Raw genomic sequence first — 17,257 nt, 5'->3', positions numbered from 1 at the left:
TTATGGCACAGACCCTTTGTTAGGGAGGCTGTTGGAGAAAATATAGTTTAGAATTAAAGGTGTTAAAATATGACTATACATTGTATCTCTATCTACAGTATTGTCATGTCACAGTGTCATATCATTAATATTGAGTCAAGACAGAACGTCCTCTGGTTCTAGCTTGCTGAAACACACAGGGTGTCTCCCTGTTGCCTCAAACATTAAGTCGCTGCTTCTCCACCGAGCCTTTTTTATATAAATGCCATTAACATGCATAGGCTCGGGTCTCACTCTTTTTAACAACATCACTATCTCTCCCTCTTTTCACCCTGCCCCCACTCTTCTCTTTTTCTTCATCCTCTTCTTTTCTGGACGCATTACGTAATAGCCTGTGTTTGTCCTCCTAGTGATGTTAACCCGCTTTCACTGCCTGGTCCACAGTTCTGTCCCCTGGGAGCGTGTTCACTCTCTCTAGCACGCACACACACACACACACACACACACATACATACACACACACACACACACACACACACACACACACACACACACACACGCACACACGCACACATACACACCGTCTTTCCTTCTCTCTGGTCACAAAATAAACAGTAACTTAAACTATAAACAATATATATTGTATGACGGCACTGAGGAGCACTTTGGACCCTTTACACTGCAACTCTACTTGACCCCATTCGCCTTTTTTGACCTTCATTAGAGGCAAAATACATTTTAAGAAAATCCACATTTCAAGGGTTCTTTTCCCATTTTGGTTTGCAGACTTGTTTTTATGGGTCATGAGAATATATTAAAAAAAAAGAACACTTCCTACACTAAAATAAAATAAAACATCCTTTTCAAAAATACAAAATAAAAACATGTCCTAATAGGAAGACAGTGACTGTTGACTCCATTAGCCCTCTAGCTCTTCAATGGCCAAACAGTAGAACTAACTCTCCTCTGGTGGTTTCAGGTCCTTCTGCCACCGTATGAGGAGGCCATCGCCATCCCGCCCAAGGAGCCTCCTCCACGGTACATAGAACCATGAGGAGAACGCCCTCGCCTCGCCTCGCCTCGCCGCTGGATCCTATAGACCACGTTCCCCCACGGCCCCACAGACCTGCAGTACTACATCTCTTTCCCCCTGCTGGCTCACAAAGCATTGCAAGCAAGGCCAAATGTCCTCAAGAAGACTGGGCTCAGGTCTCAGACGTATGATATCGCCCACCCCCCTGCCCCCCCCCCCCCCCACACTTCCTCGCCACTGGTAAACATGAGGATGGTAATCTGACAATACACTATAGATTAGAGCCGCTGTCGTCCTTTACTCTGTCCTTCCTTATGCAGGGGTGTCGCACCAAAATTCTGGGCCCTGGGTACAAGGATTCACTCACATTTTGTGCTTTAACTATTGAAAAATAGCAGATCTACAAGCTCACAGCGCGGCACCGAGTGCCGCGCTGCGAGCTTGTAGATCTGCTATTTTTGAAAAATCTTGAAAATTTGTGCAAGTCTTTGAATATTTCAAATCCTTCTGAGGTTTATGGAAAACCTATGTTTCTATGTCAGTGGTGCTCAAACTTTTTCATGTGAAAGACCTCCAAAATTATATGTATTTGGCCATGGACACCCATCTCAAAATAATTAGTTCCAGGGACCCCCCCAGAAGCAAAATTTGAGTTACAAATGTTCGCCTAAAAAGGACATTATATTCAAAGATTTGCACACATTTTCACGACTTATCAAAAATAGCAGATCTACAAGCTCGCCTGTGAGCTTGTATATCTGCTATTTTCCAATAGCTAAAGTATAAAATAATTCCAGGCCCCTCCACCTTGGTCCCCCCTTGTGACGCCCCTGGCTTCTACCACCCCATCCCCCCATCCCACTCTTGACACGTGTCGTGCCACCCCCACCCCCCCCCCCCCCCGGTATCGCAGTGACTTTGAGATGCCCTCCTTGCCTCCCTCTCAGCTGCCACTGTCCCACCCCCGGGTGAAGCAGCAGCTGGAAAACGCCAGTGACGTCCCCCTTGGCACAATCCGCCCCAGTTTCAATTTGCACTTCTCTGTGTTTGAAATGCATCCGTTGGTCCGGCCAATCAACGTTTTAACCCCCGATACTGTGAACCTTCCTTGTGGTCTCGTCTAGAAAACTAAACGGGAGAGAAACGGCAGCGATATAACAAGCGTGAGAGAGAGAGAGAGAGAGAGAGAGAGAGAGAGAGAGAGAGAGAGAGAGAGAGAGAGTGAGAGTGAGAAAGCGTGATCGGTTATGCAAGAGCACTTTTGTTTTTCAAAGTTGATGAATTCCCCCAATGAATGTAACGACGGGGGTATTTTTGTAAGAATCTTTTGTACGTATAATTGTAAAAAAAAAGAAAATGGAGGGGGAAAGAATTGAATAGTGAGAGGATATATCCTTGTTGTGATAGAATATCCATTTGCGTAACCAAGTAATACAGTATGTCCCATGGGAAATGGAAACTCCTGAGAAGAGAACTAATAGCCAGTAAGACGTCTTCCGTTTGTACCATGTAACATAGGGTGCGTTCGGAAACCCGCACCGCGTGTGTGCTCAGTGTAGTGAGCGCAGTGGGCGTGACGTAGTAGAGTGCATTCAGTGTGGCTTATTTACGAACGACCAGTTAAGAGGCAGCTGTGCGCCTTTTCACTCTGAACTCTGAAGGTAAACTTTCTGAAAAGCAGCAGTTGCTAACGTAACGTTAATATTGAAAGGAGATGTAATTCCTAACATTGGCATACCTGCTGTTAGTTTACACGTTGATGCGTGTGTAACTATCAAGCCCAAACGACCAATAAAGCTGTAAATGCTGCATTTTGCGTTCATTTCCTCCATTGTTCACAGCTGAGAAGCGCTCGAGACATGGCCATGAAAACCAACCAATCAAAACACTGCACTGCCGCACCACACTGTCAAACCCCATCTTCTGAGTAGGGTCGGTTAGTTAGTGCGTGCACTCAGCACACTGGTGCACCGCGCACTGGATTTCCGAACGACAATGCACCAAGTGCACCGAATAAATGAACGACAACATGGCACACCAGTGCGTTGAGTGCGCATTTCCGAACGCACCCATTATGTCTGTAAAACCTGCAACACATTGATTGAAAAAGAAAAAGAAAACAGTCACCCAACGATTGTGACTAATCTAGTTTGCTCTCTTGTCATTTTCAGCACTATTGCAAGTGCAAACAAAGAAGCAAAGAGTTGCAAATCATTCATATTTAAGCCTAATTTATGCTTTGGCTAAAAAAGCGGAGCGCAACGTGCTGCTCGCACAATACTTTTTCTCCCGTGCATAAATCATTTATGGTTATCTGTTGAAGCACTTATTACAGACATCCTTAATTTACGACGTCATTCAGATTTAAAATGCACTTGCAAAGCAATAGACAGTCAAATAAAGGTATTATGTTCAGAGGTAGGAAGAATGTGTCCATTTTAGATATCTGTCCCATGGACTTGTATTCACAGCAATGTCAATTGTGTCTTTTCTTTTTACATGGAGGTGTTTTAATCTGATCTTTTAGCAGAGCTAACTTAGCAGGACTGAGGGTATTTTGTGTGTTTGCTCATGAATGATGTTACTCCAATGGGTATTTGTTTTGTAGAGACTTTTGTTTTGCACATGCTGTGATATCATTTGGTTTGTAGTTCTGTGCTGGTGAGCTTTGGAAATGATGGGATGAGAATCTTAATGCTTTGATTTACTGTAGTGTGGTAGCACAAGATGCAGCTAGTAAATTAATGCCTAGAAACGTTGGGAAAATGGTACAGTATTACTAAAATTATGTAACAAATACAATTAGCTATATATTCTAATCTATAGCCAATTAGTCTCCTTAATCTCCAAATAGTATTGGCTCTGTGTAGAAAATAATATTACATTAACAATAAGAACTCAAAAAGCTATGCAACCAAGAGCTCCTTCAACAATCCGTTAGGCTTAGTAGTAATACAAGTACTGTAATGGTATTATTATACATTTTAATACGAATATTATAGTTTGTAGCCATTGGTTGAGCCAGTGTGAATTATGACCACCGCTTCTGCAAATCCAACAATGTTTGAACAAAGCTGTTGACAAAATGTGCACTTTAAAGACCATGTGAGCTTATTGAAAATATGTTTGCTGTATATTCCTATGTGATTGATTTTCCATTGTGATGCTGTTGCCAGCTCACTGCATGTTTAACCATGCACTTAACCCTAGCGTTCCTATTTTGGGGGCGAACACTTACAAGCCCTTGGGAATTCGGTCAAATAATTATTGGGTTTTTAGTGGTTAAAGACTAAGTGAGCTCATTGAAAATCAGCTTCCTGTATATTCCTGTTTGATTTATTTTCTATCATGACGTAGTCAGCTCACGCCATGTTTAAAGTGGTTCTAATGACGCCGAACAGCCTGGCCTGGTTGGGCTTCTAAACTATGAAAGGAACAAGTGTCTCAACATTTCATATACATTATCTAATCTAATGTGACTGACGCGCTCTTGACATTGTTTCTGATGTGATAGAAGGTTCATCTCAACCCAGTAGGTTTGTGGCACTTCCTCTTGTAATCACAGACTGTTCTCCCATCACTGTCCATCCATTGTTGATTGTCACACACATCGCTCTTGTTGGATCTGCATGGGCCCATGTCTACTTCAATTCTGACAAATAAAACCCTCAAGCAGTAGATGTTGGCCTTATCTCTTTGATAGTTTATTCATTTTTTTGTTGCTGGTTGCAAATGTGTGAGAGAACCATGCATGGAGCAGAGAGAAACAACCAGCTCAGGAAGCAAGGCAGTCATGATAAAATAGATAGCCTTGGAGGAGAGACTGACCTCACTAATGGGTTTTGGTCTGATCTTCTTGTACTGGACTGTTCTAACAAATGTAATGTCTCTGAGGGAGGCAGGCATCCAATCAATCCAGCTGCATAAAGGAGAGGACAGTGGGATGTGATTAATGTCATGGCCGGGGTTTACTATTTGTGTTTCACTGATAGGGGCAGTGGTATGTTGGATGGCATCTTTCCCATCATTATTTTTCATAGTGTGGAACTGCGTCAGAGATTACAATTTATGTTAGTGATTAATAGAATGTTCCAGGCCCACTCAGGGATGATTTAGAGAAGGATTCCATGGCAAGAAATTCAGCCCATAGCAGTTCGCATTCACCACAACCACTGTTCGGACTTCAGATTTCAGCTTAATCTTCAACATTAATCACATTCCATATATATATATATATATATATATAGTATATACTGGACATAAGAATGGACTTTGTTCAATCCATATAGCTGCTAAAAACCGCTTGACCTCGTTCACAGAGCATCACTATAATTCACAGTGGCTCTGTCGGCCTTTATAGCCTGCGAGTTGACTCCAGTGGTCCACTTCCACAGAATGATGAATTGAGAGTCGTCAAAGCTCATCCGCACGTGCCCGCCTGGCTGCCCTTTATGGCTGACAATCCCTGAGCCGGCAGGGTAACAACAGTGCCAACGGATCAACAGGGATTTAAGCTTCTATCTCTTCTGCCACAAAATGGAGCCTGGCATTACCTTGGGCCTGACAGGAGCCAGACACACTCACCTACTTTCTGCCAGCGGAAAAATAAGTGGGTCACACATGGGCCATTTTCTCTCTGAGGTGTTTGTCCAGCAATGGTCATCCCTGAGCAAGTTTGGAGTCGTATATGTGGTCCTTGGAACAGGAATCAAATAACAGTTACTATGGTCGGTATCTCTTCCCAGATGCTATAAATAATACTATGAATAATAGATGATGTGGGCTTAGGGGTCATTTTACCCAACATTACAGACACTAAATATTATTCACAAGATCTATGAACTACAACTGTCCTCCTGTCCAGAACAGAACCCACACTGCTGACATAGGACATCACAGTTCAAAACAGTTCATAATCAATAGTGTAATTATTTGTGTGTGTGTGTGTGTGTGTGTGTGTGTGTGTGTGTGTGTGTGTGTGTGTGTGTGCACTGAGCACATTAATTACGTCTACACTGTCTGTCCAGTGAATTGTCACCTGAGGCCTAATCAATAACAATCATCAGTCAGTGAATGGGAAACGTAAAGTTTCCAGTATTAAACTTAGTGCAGTAATCTATATTCTATGCAGTATACTGTAGCACTCTGGGACGTTATTACACATTGTGTTGTGTTGGGGATGTCCGGACCCACTACTACACAGAGTATAGTGTTGTAGAAATAAAATGGGAGCCGTAGGCCTATTATAATGATTACTTTGGTGGCTATTGATGTAGTTTGCTGACCCTTGCCAAGTCAAACACTGCTGAGTGTATAGCTGTCACTAGCAACATCAACATCATTTGTATTAGGCAGTGGTGCAAGAAATACTCAGATGTTTTACTCAAGTAAAAGTAGCAATTGCGCACAATCTATAAATACTCTGCATTCATCATTTTATTTGAGTAAAAGTTAAAAGGACACTTTATATTACTCAAGTACAGTACTTGAGTAAATGTACATTCCGTCACTGGTATTGGGTATCCTCTGCACGAGCTCAGGGATGATCTCAATTGATTTAATTGGAAATGAAGAAACAGGCTTAGGTAGGCAACAACGAGTGGAGAAACTAGGCCAAAGCACTCAGTGGATGATGGTGAGCTTATATTCTCTCTGTCTCTGTGTATTTATTTGCTCCCTGTGGGGCGGTCAGGGTTTCAATCTAGGGTGGAAAATCCTTGACGACTAATCCTGAAAACTTAGAATTTCCCTGCAGGGATCAACACTGTGTGGCAGAGTCCATGAAAAGAAAGACACCAAGACCAAGAGTTTAAAAGCCCCCGCCAGCAACATAACCAGACCAAAGTGGTCTGAACAGAGTGACATTGCCATCCTTGAGAGAGCGGACTAGTGAAGGGGAAAAAAGAAAAATGGAAGATGATTATTATTAGTGCCGGAAATAAGGAAAGGGGTACAGTATCGCTCAAGGATTAACGTGTATTCTAACAGAATAAAGTACTATAATAACAACAATGAAATATAATACAAACCACAAAGTGCAATTTGACCTATGAGGGTGGCACTAGAAGAAAAACCATGGGGTCACCAAAATCAGTAGGGGGCATGGACCATAAAGTTAGGCATGGACATCATTTGGTGAATACCAACGTGCTTCCCCATCATCAGTCAGTTGTTTTTTAGTTAAAGGGGAAGACCACCCATTTTCAGTATTGAACTATGTCATTAATATAACTTAGAGGAGGATTGATTTTGGGGTTTGTATTGTAAAGTACAACTTGATGACATCACACCGTTGTACTTTACAATACAAACCCCCAAATCAATCTTGACAGTACAATATTGAAAATGGGTGGTCTTCCCCTTTAAAGACAGACAAGACAGACAGACGTGGCCTTCCTTAGAGCCCCATGCCCTAAAAAGGGCCAAGCATCTCTAAACATACATTTTGTTGGGGGCCTCTGTTTGCTCAGCCAGTTTGATAAGGCTAGCGCAAAAGAAACCCAATGAAATTCCAATAGGCCTACATGTAGGCCTATTGAAAAGGCTGTTCTTGAATTCTGGAAGAGTAATGGAGTCCCACTACAGACTACACTCACTGCAAACTGTTTGGAAATTGGCAAGTTACAGCAGTAATAGACTCTATTACTCTCAGAAACGTTTGGTATATACAGTACATCAGATAAAAAATAAATAGACTATCTATATTCCTTTCTAGAAATTATAATGGTGGTCCTGGTTCATATTGATCTGCTTGTTTTTTAAATACTGTGCCTTTCAGCATTTCCTTAGACCTGTGGGCAGAATTGATGTTCATTGATTTCTTTCTTAAATTATTTTTCCAAAATCAATTTCACAAAATTGATAGTATAAACCGGTCTCCTTGCGTTGCTAATTTGTGCTGTGGATCTCTATCTCTGAGGAAGGTGATAACACAAATATCCTTCAATGTCATGGACAAAGTAAGCAAATCATTTTAGTAATCATCACCCTATTATGTTACAAATGTACTAAAGTGTCACCACTGTACTGGCAGGAGCTCCACATGCCATTTGTACCACACAAATGCTATGAAGATGAGCCCTCAGGTCCTGTGCCTGCCAACTAGCCGGCACAGGTATTATGCAACTGCTGCCGTGATTCCAGTAGCTCTGGCAGCTTCATACAGGAAGGACATTTGAATGAGCCAGTCTATGGTCAGTTTAGGGCTATACTAACAGTTATATAATACGAATGAATGACAAATTAAAGGAAAACCTGAATAAGTGAGTGAATAAATATAATAAATGATAAATATATAAATATAATAAATTTGATTAACATCCCATCATACATCAATTGGGACCTAAGTAACAATAAAAGGTTCATTATTCAGAAATAGGAACAGTGATCTGTGATAGGCTGTATTTCTGTATTTCAATCGATTGGAAAGACATGAGTAAAATTGGGCTGGGTGGAAATCAATGATGCTCATGCATTAATATGATGACAGTATTTTAGGAAAAACCGAAGAGCAACTCTTCCTCAGGGGATTGAGAATGTCAATGCAGGATGTGATCAGACTGTCAGCAAGAAGTCAACAACTACTTAGAGAGGGATGTTATAGTAGAGCTGCAGTGAGTGAATTGTTATAGATTTTTTGGAATGCCAATCTGTTCAAAATCATTTCTGTTCTAATTGTATTTGGGCCGCCACAAAGTGTTTAACTCCACAGCAGGGGTCATTATTAGGATCTAGTCAACATCTAGTTGTTCCGAGGTGAATTTTCCACTCAACTATACTCTTTCTGGCTGGTTCAGCGATACCATTGATGTTGTCTAAAATCAAATGTAACATTCCTGTACATAAAATATAATATAATATAGTTTGTGTGGACAACTATTGGTGCTCTGGGGGTGCTTCTGTCCTGCTGGGGCTCGAGGAGTGTGGAACCCAGACCAGGATGCTGTAATGCTGCTTTTATGCTTGAATCTCCAATAATTTGTCTACACTTAACCCTGAGTGTAATATTAATATTTCCCATCATAGCATGATCAATCCCCTCATTACAAATGCTCATTTGAGTGGTCTACACAGAGATGTGGGGAAGATGCAATATGGTCAGATCATGAGTCAAAGATAAAGAACGTAAATTAAAAGTTGTTAGTGCATTTGTGACGTATACACCAAGATAATGGTACAGGTCTGAATGCTTGGCCCCTATGAGGGGGTCTAATGGACCCATTATGACAATAGTTTCTCAGTTCTGGTCCAGGATTGATAAACTTTGCTTTATAGTAACACATTTAAAGGTGCTGTGAGTGGTATTTTTTAATAAAACAAAATATATTTTGTTAAACAGTTGAAGCTGTATATTCCGATATTAATTATAGCTAGTGTTTGTACAGTAACAGGTGTCTCCCTTTAGTAAACATAAAATAACTTTTCAGATGGATTACAAATTTGTTTTCAGATTTTGTTGCTATGTTTCACTTCCAATTGTCTTGTTTATTAGAGAGATGGAGACAGGAGAACACCTGTTATTCACATTTCCACAAAGAAATATCACTTACAGCACCTTTATGCACTGTGGGCAAGTCAGTGACAATGTACATCGTTCCTGAGAAGTCACACAATACATACAGTACACTTAATCCTTGCTGAGACCAAGGAAATCTGATTCTGAAGATGCATATATGGACAGTTTTAGGGTTGACTAGTAAAGCTCTACAAGGAGTGTGTCCTTACTCAATTACAGTCAACAGGCTGCACCAACCACAGAAGACAGTCATTCACAAGGTGTTGTGTCGCAATATATTCTGTTGAAGTATTGACACAAAGACACAATACAAGTATCCAAGTCTACCGTTAAGTATCTTCTACAGAGAATTCTCAAGCCATGTTAACCGCTCACTTTTAAGCCCCATTTTTATATTTTGTTGTACAAAGTTGTGCAGTGAAAATGGTTGATCTACAACCAAATGTGGCACTGGGACTTCTATTTCCCCCCCATTTTCGAACAGGTTTAACCTATGACAAGCCCACAATAAGGATGTCAGGTTATACTGTAAGTGTATATATGGATTTCCCAGTTGTTCCAAAATGTCCTTATTCAACTGTTCTGCTGTCTGTTATATCATTGACTACAGTTACATGGACAATATTTATGAATTAAGAATAAACTCCAGAGATTCATACCCATTTGTTTACCTGAATAAGTCTATTCGGTTTGAAGTTGGTATATACCACCGCTCCAAACCCGAATGAAAATTCGTACTGAGGTGTTTACATGAGCATTTTTATTCTGACAGTCATTCTGAATACAAGTGGAATATACCTGCCCATGTAAACACAGCCAATGTGATATCGATTCCCTGACCCTTGCAAACAGCCTCGTCATGGCAGGAGGACCATCTGGTCTAATCAAGAGAACACTACTGCGCTCTAGTGGACATAGTGCAGACTGACTGCACACAGGAGGGGGAAACACTTTGACATTTGGCAAAATGATGTACAAATGGCAGATCCCAATTTCAGCTATTTTCTTAATTTGTTGAACTTGAATCACCTTTTATAGACCACCCAATTTTAAGATGAACAAAAGTATTGAACATGCGAATTATGACACACTGCCAAAGGATTGAGTCTGTCCAAGTAAGAGAAAAATATATATACAGTATATAAAACATCTGGTTTAACATTCACAGGAGTGGAATGGCCTTGATAAATAATTCGAAGTTGTGCTGCTCACTAAGCATTAAAAGACATGAAAATATGAGATGATACATAAAAAAAATGCTGTACATGTACAGCAAAGTGTGTTGTCCTTATGCCTTGCTTCTTTTTTTCTCTCCATTATGCAGTTTTTTCATCTTTTATTTGTTTTGCTTTACATATGATAATTTAACTATGCTACCAAAAAAAAGTACTGAAATAAACAAATCACTATTCACAACAGTACACCAACCCAAATGACTAAAAGAGCCTGGAGTTAAAGCATGACAAGAACAAAACAGTTGTAATAATGTCCATGGGTTAGAGCAAGAGATATACTACCAAGTATTAGATAATGTTATTTACTTGAATAGTACTTTTGTTCGTCTGAAACCAAAGTGGAAGCCATACAGTTCAATAACCAACCTGCTATTCAAATTCTAAAATTGTAACACTTCAAATGACCATGAGACATACGGATTGTTTTTAAAGAAAATGTACAAATGACAACAGGTAGAATTTCACCAACTTTATTTATAACAACGGGGAAGACAGCTCTACTGGGGAGGCTGCTGCTGATCTGGCATGCTCCTGATGATGTCAGAATCACCTGCAGGGGGAAGCAAAGGAAATGGGTTAAAAAGATAAAACACATACCGGTACATCCCATCTTTATTTTACAGCCCATATTCATGGACGTGGGGTGCCCTTGTGAGACATGGGTACAATGTTGCCAACAGAATTGGTGAACTGACTCAACAGTATGGTCAGCTCTATTGAGCACTCCCAATTGGCTCTCATGTAGCGAACCACTAGTGCTGAACGGGACCATTTAGTTGATGGGTCCATCAGTCGCATAAATTCGCACACAAAGAGTGACAGTGATAAATGTTTAACCAACGGGAAACAGTCCTAACGAAACACTGCAGGAACAGATGTCCCCAAATTATTCTTCATAGGAAGTAAGTTCAGAACTTCCCTGCATCTTTTTTTTTTGTTTGTTTGCCTAATCATTACAGTAGGAGCTGAATCTTGGTATGCTAGCCATTACTGATCAGATCTAGGGCGATTGATTTGTTGCAAGTGATGACTACGGCATTTATAAATCTGTTCTACAAAATTGATTTTTTTTCCCCCCTCCCCTTTGTCTTAAAGATAAACCAAAGCCCAACGCTTAATCCTTAGTTAAGCAAACAGAGGATTAGGCATCCATAAGATTCCCTTGACCATGCTAACTGACCAACAGTCTCATATTTGATGAAATCTTATTGGAGTATTTGTCTTGGAGACTTGACTATCAACTTTATAACTAGTCATTTTACAAACTGTGGAACATCAAATTAAGCCCATAAATATTTTGAGTGAGGCATGTACGTAAGGAGAGGGAGTACAAGCATGGTAACAAATGTATTCATAAGAAATTCCAGGTTATATCTATAGTATACAAACACACCCCATTATGAATCAGACTTCAGACAAAAAGTGGAATAATGTTGAACAAGTCCATAACAACTTAATGTAGAATGCAATTTCTTTGTTGATGACAAACAGATCAGGATTATGTCGTTGATGATATAGTTACGCTACACACTTCAAGAAGGGAACTCACCGGGGTCAATAATCGCCAATGTGCAAACCCTGTAGTATTTGCCGCAGGCTGTGCCAAGCTCAATGTTGTTGCCGCTGTAGTGGTGCACACCAGTCTTAGCCAGCATAGCGTAGTACTCAATCTCAGATTTCCTGGAAGGACAAAATATTTGACAATCAGAAATATTTACTTGGTGCATTGACTGCATTCACTGCTTATAGGCAACTAATTGTACAAGAGACGGGGGCTCCAATAAACATTAATAAAATAAAATCACTCGAACACATATAATGCATAATGTATTCACCTTTACACAAGTGTAGATAGAGCACATATAATACACTTTCTGTATTCAGCATTACAGTAGATATCACTGCTGAATAAACACACCATAAACACTTCCAAATACATTTCTTAGCAAACACTTGTGGTAAGTGCATTTATATTAATTACGCCAATAATACATGTCATATACGGTATCTATATACAGACACAAGTACATCACATTCATTATGAGGTACATCCATTGTGAGGTACAATGTCACCAATGGAGCATTGGTGTACTGACCAAACCATGTGGTCAGCTAAGCTTTATTGAGCACTCCATTGGCTCTAGTGAAGCAAACCACTACTAGTGCTGAACCGGACCATTTGGCGAACGGGTCCATCAGTCGCACACAAGGAGTGACAGTAAAATGTCAAAATAATTTAAACAGTCCTAATAATGAAACACTGCCCGGACACTGTAAATCTGAAATCTGTAAACTTAGTTTAAATTTGTCCAGTTATTAAAACTTCACTGGATGTACCTAAATAATTTAGTTAATGTTGGTGAAACGTTATTTAATTTGTAATATCTATTCTACAGGAACTATTTTCACCAAGACTTTACAAATCAGTGTAGGTTTTAAAATGCATTTAAAGTTAACATAACATATTACATGGACAAACAAACAGCCCCCATATGAATGGAAACCAAAGACTTTCTCTACAATCAAACCTCAGGCTTTCTAACAAGTTCTGCAGTAATATCAAATTAAAAGGCTCAACATGCCAGATCACTGCCATCATGCTCCTTTAACTTTACTCTCAGCTTTATTCAATACTTCCTTAGTCATAGTGAGTCTCAACATTGTTGACACATAATATTACACATGCACATATTATTTTTATTTTAACGATTTTCTGGCTTTTTATGCCTTTAATTAAAGTACAGTAGATATAATAGACAGCAAACAGGGAGAGCGAGATGGGGAGTGTCACAAAGGCTGTTGGGAGCGGGACTTGAACCCACAACATGCTGTCAGGCTACATAGAGCCTAGGTGCGGTCCGGGCCTATATATATATCAATATCAAAAATCTACTGCTCTCATATTAATCTGTCAGAAACATTTTCATTGAATATTCATAACTGATTTAAAGTTCAACCATGTCTAATAAGTGCAAACTAGAGGATGACACGGGAGTGGATTTTCACTCCTGTCACGTCCCACTCCTGCAGAAAAAATCCTGTCCCATCCCAATCCTGGGCCAGAGTAAAAAAGAATCCAGTCCTGTCCCACTCCTGTAGATTTCCTGGTCCCATCCCGCTCCTGGTCAAAATCACTCCCGTTCACCTCCCGCTCCCGAAAAAAAAAATGTTTTTCCATTTTGATCCATATTATATTTGATATCATGTTTATTATATAATGTATAATTTTATAATGTTCGCAGACCTCACTTTCCTGTGCTTTTTTTCCTCCCAAACTGCTAATAAAGTAGCGCTGTTTATTTCTGCGGTTTGATGAACTGGTCCGGAATGATACCCGCTCCTGCCCACTCCTGGTGATTTTCATTCCTGTCCCGTCCCGATCACAGCATTAATACATATCTGACTCCTGTCCTGCGGGAATCCCACGGGAATTCCTGTCAAACGTCATCCTCTAGTGCAAACACCTTCTATAGCAACAGCCCAAGTGTTCATGTTTAATGATACTGATTAGTGATGTTAATCTGCCATTAGATAGTAGATACCTGAGGGCAGGGCAGTTGTTGGCCAGGATGACCAGCTTGGCTTTGCCCTGGCGGATCATCTTCTGGGACTGTTTGTATCCCAGCACGTATTTGCCACTCTTCATCACCAGCTGGAGTCTGGAGTTGATGGACTCCATGGACTTTTTCTAAAGACAGTAAAGAATAAACAGCTCAGTACCATATGAGAGATTCTGCCACATGATGGTCAACATAACTCAGATTCCTACAGCAAGTAAAGTCCTCAGTGTTAAGCTTGTATACAAATGTATTTTTTATTTATTTACAGTTGTATTCTCAAGTTTATTAAATCATAATTTAAACACTTGTTGTGTACCATTCAATGTCAATCAATCATTCATGTTAGTTATCCCTTTAGGATGAGGTTCTAAATGGGGCAACATTCATGTATGTTAAACAACTCAAGTCTGTTTTGCGTTTTCCAATTAACAATGCCAAGACTTTATGCGTCTACAATTGTTAATACTCGTACAGTACATCCACTTAGTAAGGAACGTCATTACAGCAGCTCCATACAACTTATAAGTCAACATTAGCTGCAGGCTAGGGCTAGGCTTAGCCTAGTAGGCTAAAGTACAAGCTGCTGTCAGCGTGCATTGCTGCCTTCATCAATACGAACTCATTTGAACAGTGTCGCTGCCTACAACTAACTCAAAAACTAACTGGCATATCAATACGGAGGTGTGAATGAGACGTTTAAACGAAACGTGTTGAGCTACAGAGCTAACATGCTAGCAGAGGCCCCAGTAAGGCAACATGTTTCCACGTGAAGAGATGCAGCCATTGCGGGCTTCGACGGAGCGGAGACTCACCGCCTTCTTTGCAGCCACCATTTTTGCGGTTTAGTCCGATCCGGCCAACCTGAGTTTAACACAAATGGAAGCAGAAATGTCTCGTTAACACGCAGACACCAACAGAACGACAAACTGGACAGATATTGGGGTAGTTTTATCCTAAAACTCAGAGCTCATCTTACAGTGAAGTTATCCCCAATATGGCCTCGGAGAGAAAGGAAGTCCCATGGTGCATTGCGAATATTTGTGCCTCGCGTGGTTTCTGTTTGCTGCTCGGTGCGCACATCCGGTCTAACGCCCGCCTACTGTATCCGGTCATTTGCACGAACACATATATCCGAAAAGTTTATTTCCGTATCCGCTCTACACCGGATCTGCAATCTGCAAAGATAAATGACCCCAGTTCTAGTCTGCCCGTTCTACTTCTACTGAGTCTGCGTGAAGGAGAACTGCGCTAAACCGTTGATATGTACATCATCTGTTGGCAGATCACTGTCTGAGGGGATAATATCTGAGGATTGTTTGTAGATCTAATGTTGAGCGCTACAGCATTATTAACATACAGAAACATGAAGTCCATTTGCTAACAACAAACACATAAAAAATGCTGTTTCTATGAATGTTGTTTACCCTCCCCTGCCCCTTCCTTGTATATACTTACTGTTTGTTTAGACTTACTGTTTTCTTTTTTTTCTTTCTTTTCTTTACATATCTACTGCATAGTACTGTGTTCTATTTGTCTGCCATTCAATGTTATATGAGATACTTTAATGGTTTCCTGTTGAATTAAGCGTAGTCTTTTCATGGATCTCCTTTTAGTAGACCTTGTACCAGTGAACTGTACCGTCATGAAACTGTACATTTTCCTATGCAAACTTCTAATAAAGCCTTCAATCAATCAATCAATGTGTGTTACATAACATTTATGATTGAAGGAGTTCTCCCGAGTTTTGTCAAGTCATCTTTGTTAGGAGTAGGACTTTATGGACTAAAGTTTAAAATACGTATCACAATAAAAAATTACTTTAATGTTCTATTCAAACAACAGGATGTGCTTTGAATTTTAATAGCCTAATGATGATGGTGGTGGTAATATTAATAATAATACACTGTAGTGTAGGCCTATTTGTAGGCTACAGCTAACAGCTCATTTCTAAAATCTAAACCTAGGTTTAAATCAGTAAAAACACAAAAAGCAACATAAATTGCTTAGAATACGAGTTCTTCAAAATAATGTATTAGCTTAATTGTGTTAATTTGATATTATATAATGTAGCCTATTTGTTAGATGATCCAGCACGCATCAACAGTCAGGTACATATGAGCCGACAATTATGCCTACGACGTTTTTCTTGCATACCTTCTCACAGACTCACTCAGGAGCAGCAGACCAGTGCAACAACCAGTCATCCATCCAGCAACTGCGCAGTGTGTTATTAACTCTGAGAGTGTACAAATGGATAACATACGGGTGAGCAACTCCGGGTGCATCGTGAGTCTGAGAGCGTGACTGACAATGCAGTCTGAGTTAAATCAACACTCCGGATTTGACAGTGTTGGGACAGTCTACACACTACACAGCGCACACACTACTCAACGATTCAGTTGAGTGTGTCAAGCTGTCGGGGCACCAATAGGAGCGTGTCCATGTTGAACACACCTTACATTCTTCCTACGCGGGGACCTGAAGAGATGCGCAATTACGCACGGGACTAGTGGAAGTTAAACGACAGGTCTATTTGTCCAGTGGATTTGAGGACCTTTGCATTTTTAACTGACACTATCAATGCAGGGCGTCATCGGGAAAGCTGCCAGGTCTTTTTCTCAGCTACACTAACTTCTTTCTTTTTTTAAAGCCGCACATTTCTCTTATGTGCTAAGAGACAGAATGGGATGCTCAACATCTACGGCTACAGCGGTGGATACGACCCGGCCGAGCACCAAGCCAGAGGAAAGCAACGGCGCCAGCACCACAGGTAGGATATGCTTTATGTTTGTTAAAGGACAAGTTGTTGACTAACTTCTATTTAGATATCCATGATCGACCTGGTAAGAAGTTTAGGCTATCGGCTCATGGTATATAGGGGCTAACATAATTATTAATACAAATGCAAATCAATTTAAAATGTACAAAAATGTAA

At 40.3% G+C, this 17,257-nt stretch overlaps 2 protein-coding genes across 2 annotated transcripts in view; one reads left to right on the top strand and one right to left on the bottom strand.

The window, feature by feature from the left end:
- Positions 1-1,178, top strand: part of laptm4b (lysosomal protein transmembrane 4 beta) — a gene marked incomplete at its 5' end in the record, with an annotated part of 29,788 nt that extends 28,610 nt beyond the window's left edge. The window contains one exon of the mRNA XM_080734505.1: positions 959-1,178. Coding sequence (XP_080590631.1) covers positions 959-1,033 — 75 coding nt within the window. The 3' untranslated portion in view covers positions 1,034-1,178. The remainder of the gene's footprint in view (positions 1-958) is intronic.
- Positions 1,179-11,216: 10,038 nt separating this feature from the next.
- Positions 11,217-15,328, bottom strand: rpl30 (ribosomal protein L30). Its single transcript, XM_080734804.1, has 5 exons — positions 15,299-15,328; positions 15,135-15,183; positions 14,305-14,450; positions 12,312-12,442; positions 11,217-11,312 (listed from the first exon to the last, which is right to left on the bottom strand). The coding sequence occupies exons 2-5, from the start codon at positions 15,153-15,155 to the stop codon at positions 11,260-11,262; spliced, it is 351 nt and encodes a 116-aa protein (XP_080590930.1). The 5' UTR covers positions 15,156-15,183; positions 15,299-15,328; the 3' UTR covers positions 11,217-11,259.
- Positions 15,329-17,257: the final 1,929 nt, after the last annotated feature.

Source organism: Nannobrachium achirus (assembly GCF_963921795.1).
Source record: "Nannobrachium achirus genome assembly, chromosome: 10".
NCBI lineage: Eukaryota > Metazoa > Chordata > Actinopteri > Myctophiformes > Myctophidae > Nannobrachium > Nannobrachium achirus.
Note: the sequence above shows the minus strand (reverse complement) of the source record. Positions and strands in the feature narration are given on the sequence as shown.